Raw genomic sequence first — 4,845 nt, 5'->3', positions numbered from 1 at the left:
AATAATATGTAGCATGATACTGACATAAAAACAAATAGTCCAGTGGAAATAGTGAAGGACACAGAAAATGAACCTACCCGGCCAGAGTTATCTAATTTTTGACAGGATCCAAACATACATTAGATGAAAGATACCCTCTTTAAAATAGGAAAACTGGATATACACATGTAGAAGATTGAAAGATCTCTATCTCTCACCATATGCAAAAATCAACTCAAAATAGATTAGACCTAAGTATAAGACAAAACTACTTTGAAATTCCATCTCACCCCAGTCTTCATGGTTCTCATCGAGACTATAAAAAATAATTAATGGTGATAAGAATGCAGGAGAAAAGCGATTTTATACACTGTTAAATTAATACAGCGACTATGGAAATCAGTGTTGGAGCTTCTTTTAAAAAGTAAAAATTAAGCTACCATGTGAATTAGCTGCACTACACCTCAGTGTATACTGAGGAAATTAAAGTCAGCATGATATATATAGATATAGATATAGATATAGATATAGATATATGAATTAATGATATATGTCATCTCTCTCTTTCCTCGAGAGAGAGAGAGAGAGGAGGGAACTAGTCAGATGTAAAAAAGAATGAAATCATTTGCAGAAAAACAGAACTAGAAATCATCACATTAAGCAGAATAAGCCAAACTCAGAAAGACAAGTATCATGTGTTTGTCTCACATGTGGAATCTAGAAACAGGGGGGAAAAAATGGTAATAGAAGAGAAACTATCAGACAAGAGGAAAGAAATCAAGGGAGGAGGAAAGGAGGGCAAAGGAAGGTAATTGGGGGACTGGAAAAAAGAAAGTCATTAATCATTTTCTCATCTCTGGACATAATGCCTAATACTGATAACTTAAAGGGAAGGTTTATTCTGACTCAGATGCAGTAAACAGAGAAGGGAACCAAGGACAAGAATGTACTTTTCCAGGTCACTCCATCCACCCCAAGTGACCAGATTAATGCACTGATGAATACAATGTAGCTGTGTTCGTCACCTTTTGAACACATGAGGTTTTGGGGTTACATTCCACCCCTGGCCTCCAAATGGCTCATGTCCTTCTCATCAAGTAAAATATATTAAGTCCATCTCTAAGAGTCAGTACCAGAATCTTAATAGTTCCAACGTTGCTGAAAAATCTAAGTCCAAAGTCTCTGAAACTCAAGAGAAACTCTTGATTGTGATCCCCAGAAAAGCTAAAAAATAAAAATTAAATACATGCAATATACAGTGGCACAAGGTAAATCAATTCCATCCCCGAAGAGGAAAATAGAGGAATAGAAAGAAATCATACTAAAATAAGATCAAAATCTAGCAGTGTAGACATTGAATCCTGATTCTCTAGGTCCAGCATCCAGGGCAATTTATGGTAAGAAGTGAACTCCAGAGGAAGCCTGTCCCTACAACATTGCTGATTGCAGCCTTCATAATCTCTCTTTGGGATGTCTTTGCTCACCCATCTGTAGTTTTCCTTGGCATATGCTCCAAATTCCTGACATCTCCAACTTCCTACAGTGTCCACTACACTTTCAGCTTCACCATCACAGTTTTTGGTTTCACTTTTATGTACTATGCTATCAGGCATCCTGCCTGGCCTTCCAGACCTTCCCCTGAGATCTGGAAGGAAGCCTCCATGACCCCATAACTCATGCATTCCACGTACCTGTTAAAGCTGCACCAAATGGATGATGTTGAGGTCTACCAGGAGTCCTTGGATAATACTGCAGAGGTTTCTGAGTGCCTGGATGGCTGAGCTTGGAGAAACATTTCCTTCTGCAGTCCTAAGTGAACAGGACATCCTGAAGTTCTCTTTTTAAAGGAAAGCTTAATAGTTCTGTACCCATATGCCAGCAAATGGTAGGGTCTTGCTGTCTGAAATATCTTCAAGTCATCTTTCCTATGGTCCTGATGCAAAGTACTTGGCTTCTTTTTAATTTTAATCTTTTCTGTAACCAAGCTGTCTGTGGCCCCAACTTTGAAGGATTTTTTTTTTTTCTGTTGCAACTCCAAACTTCTCACAACTTTTGGCTCTCATATGTTCTCTATAGTTTCACTGTTGATTGACTAAAGGCAGCCATCAGTACTCATGCCACAACCTAAACACTGGGCTGCTTTGAAATTTCCTCCACCAAATGAATTAGGCTGTTATCCCTAAATTCAGTTGCCCACAGGGCCTCAGGAAATGGGCAAAATATAGAGATTTTTCTGCCTGAGTATAACACTTCAGTCCAAATCCTAATGGAGTCCTTGTTCCCAACTAAAACCTGCTGAGCCTGGTCTTTACTGTCTTCATTTCTGTCAGCATTCTGGTTACTCCAACCAGAATCTCCCATCAAGCTTGGCTTATATTCTTCTAAGGTTTTTCTAGGCAGCATCTCTAGACCTTTCCAGTATCTTCCTATGAATTATTTCCAAAGAATTCTAAAACTACGTGTCTAGGTATGAGAACAATGACACCATTTCTCTAGTTCCATTTTTTGATATTATCTCCTAAGTGCCAAATAAAGGGGGGAAGCACTAAGAATTCTATCTCCAGTAAAACTAAATTTTTGAAATTAAGGTTTTAAAAAGATATTGCTGAATAAACAAAAACAGAATTCGTTCCCAGCAGGCTTGGGAAGATTTTAAAAACTAGTATGGTACCATATAATGCTACTAGATAGCAACTATAGGAATTAAGAACAACAAATGGTAAGAATTGATAAATGTACGTGTTTTCACTTAATATATCTTTAAAAGAGATGGCTACTTATAGCAAAATTAATACTGTATTTAGTGAGAGATGTTTGAAGTATAAAGATATATGACAGTGACACTTACATAATACATAGAAATACATTATTATAAGGTTTCAATGTATTATCTGAATTAATTTTATATTAATCTAAATTAACAGGAATTGGGGCTGGGGAGATGGCTCAGTAGAATACGTGCTTGCTTGGCAAGCCCAAGGGCCTGAGTTCAATCCCTGGTCCCACAAAAATAAATAAATAGGTAAATAATGTTTAAAAAATGAATTAACAGGAATTAAAGAAACATATTGTAATCTTTATAGCAACAAAATAATTCAAAGAAAGTTAAGAGCAATAGAAAAACTGAAATGACATCATGAAAATATTTAATGAAAGCATGCAGGAAAAAGTAAAGAATTGTTTTCCAGGAAGGTAGTACAAAAAAAATCTATTCATAGATTTCAAATCACTATATCAAAGGTGATATCCAAGAGGTTATTTTGATAGATAGTAAGAAATATTATAACCAATTAATAGAAAATGTCTTACAAGCAGATTGTCCACATAGGCACACCTCTGTCTTGTTTTGTTAGACTTACGCTATAGGGACTCTTTGAAACACTGGTAGAAATATGAATGCAATAAATGTTTTGATTATTTAATATGGTATCAATGATAAAGTTCTCCCCTTTCTATTATATTACTTTTTAAATTTTACAAATTAAAATTCTAGCCATACAATAACTTCGTGGCATTATTTTCTTTATGCTATGAGTTGTTGTAATGTTGTAAATAACTAAAGTAAGCTTCCAGTTTCCTTATTTTCTAGGAGGAAGATATGGTGTCTGCCCAAAGAAAAGAGGAAGTATCCAACAAACAGTTACAGGAGTTACAATCTAATATAAAACAATTAGAAACAAGGTAAATTGGTAAATACAACTAGCTTTGTCTGTTCTTCAGAAATAGATGCCACTGTAAAATTTCAATTTACAATATTTATTACAATATATATTTTATAGGGCTAAATCAACTGTAATCATAATCTGATTTCTGTACTTCGTTTAAAAATTTATTCAACAAATTGTCATACTTTGAACATATTTCCAAAAATTATTCAGTGAGTCAGACCCTTTACAAAGTACCTTAATTCATTTCATAAATGAGAAAGAGAACAGTTGTGTCAAATTTAGTCCAGTAATTTTCTGAAAAGAAATAAAACTGAATAAGTATAGTTTTTGTTTAACACTAATTTTATTTTCATTCCTTTTGAGTGAACCAGACTGATCCTTAGGAACCCAAAGCCTTTCTTCTGAAAAACAATTAAAAATTTTAAATCCTATAATCAGAAAAAAAAAACTGATAATACTTCAAACCCTCTAAATATCTATATTTTTATTAATAATTTTGTGACAGGAGAAATAAACCACTGAAATAGAAGGCAGTGAAAGTAAAAGGATGTGAGTCTTTTAGACTATTTTGTGGGAATCATGGGCCATAAGCCCTGAAGGGATTAGCTGCAGGGGCTGAATGTTATAGATTCATTTTGCATCTCAGGCTCAAAAGTCAAGAAAGCCCTGCCAGCTGAAGCTTATCCCTCACCCCTGTTGGTCCCCTCGACGTCAGGCTGCTCCCCTATACTATGCTTGTGTTCTTGGAAACAGGAATATGCTGATTCCTTTTCCCATCACTGATCTCTGCCTTCTAGTCATCATCAACTGATACCACGTTATAATTTTTAACAGCACTGTATTAACTGGTCTATTGAGTTAGACAACTGTTACTTGAAACTATGCCAATAATTGTGGGCTATGTAGCCACCCCAACACCAAACACTAAATTCTAGCTGTGCTTCCTGCCATCATAACACATCTCAAATGCCATTGCTGTCACTGCAGAGCATTGAATATCAACCATGGGCAGTTCAGAATGCTGCCCTTGAGGTATTTTTCTTAATCTCTTTTCTTTGTGTGTGCTAAACAACATGACTTGAAATTAGATTATGACCTTCTGTTTAAGTAAGGAGAATATATCATCAGACTATATATTCATCTCTTTTGAAAGATAGGAAGTAATTTTTAGCATACTTAAAAGTTGCCCTTTTTTAGA

The 4,845-nt window shown here is 35.2% G+C and overlaps 1 protein-coding gene across 2 annotated transcripts in view; it reads left to right on the top strand.

Annotated features, from left to right (window-relative positions):
- The window catches only part of Sclt1 (sodium channel and clathrin linker 1), a 262,327-nt gene that overhangs the window by 145,616 nt on the left and 111,866 nt on the right, over positions 1-4,845 (top strand). For both annotated transcript variants that reach the window (XM_023719509.1, XM_023719507.1), the window contains one exon: positions 3,569-3,660. In XM_023719509.1, coding sequence (XP_023575277.1) covers positions 3,569-3,660 — 92 coding nt within the window. The remainder of the gene's footprint in view (positions 1-3,568; positions 3,661-4,845) is intronic.

The sequence above is a fragment of the Octodon degus genome, unplaced genomic scaffold, assembly GCF_000260255.1.
Source record: "Octodon degus isolate 3935 unplaced genomic scaffold, OctDeg1.0 scaffold00068, whole genome shotgun sequence".
Lineage (NCBI taxonomy): Eukaryota > Metazoa > Chordata > Mammalia > Rodentia > Octodontidae > Octodon > Octodon degus.
This window is presented reverse-complemented; position numbering and strand designations above follow the sequence as displayed.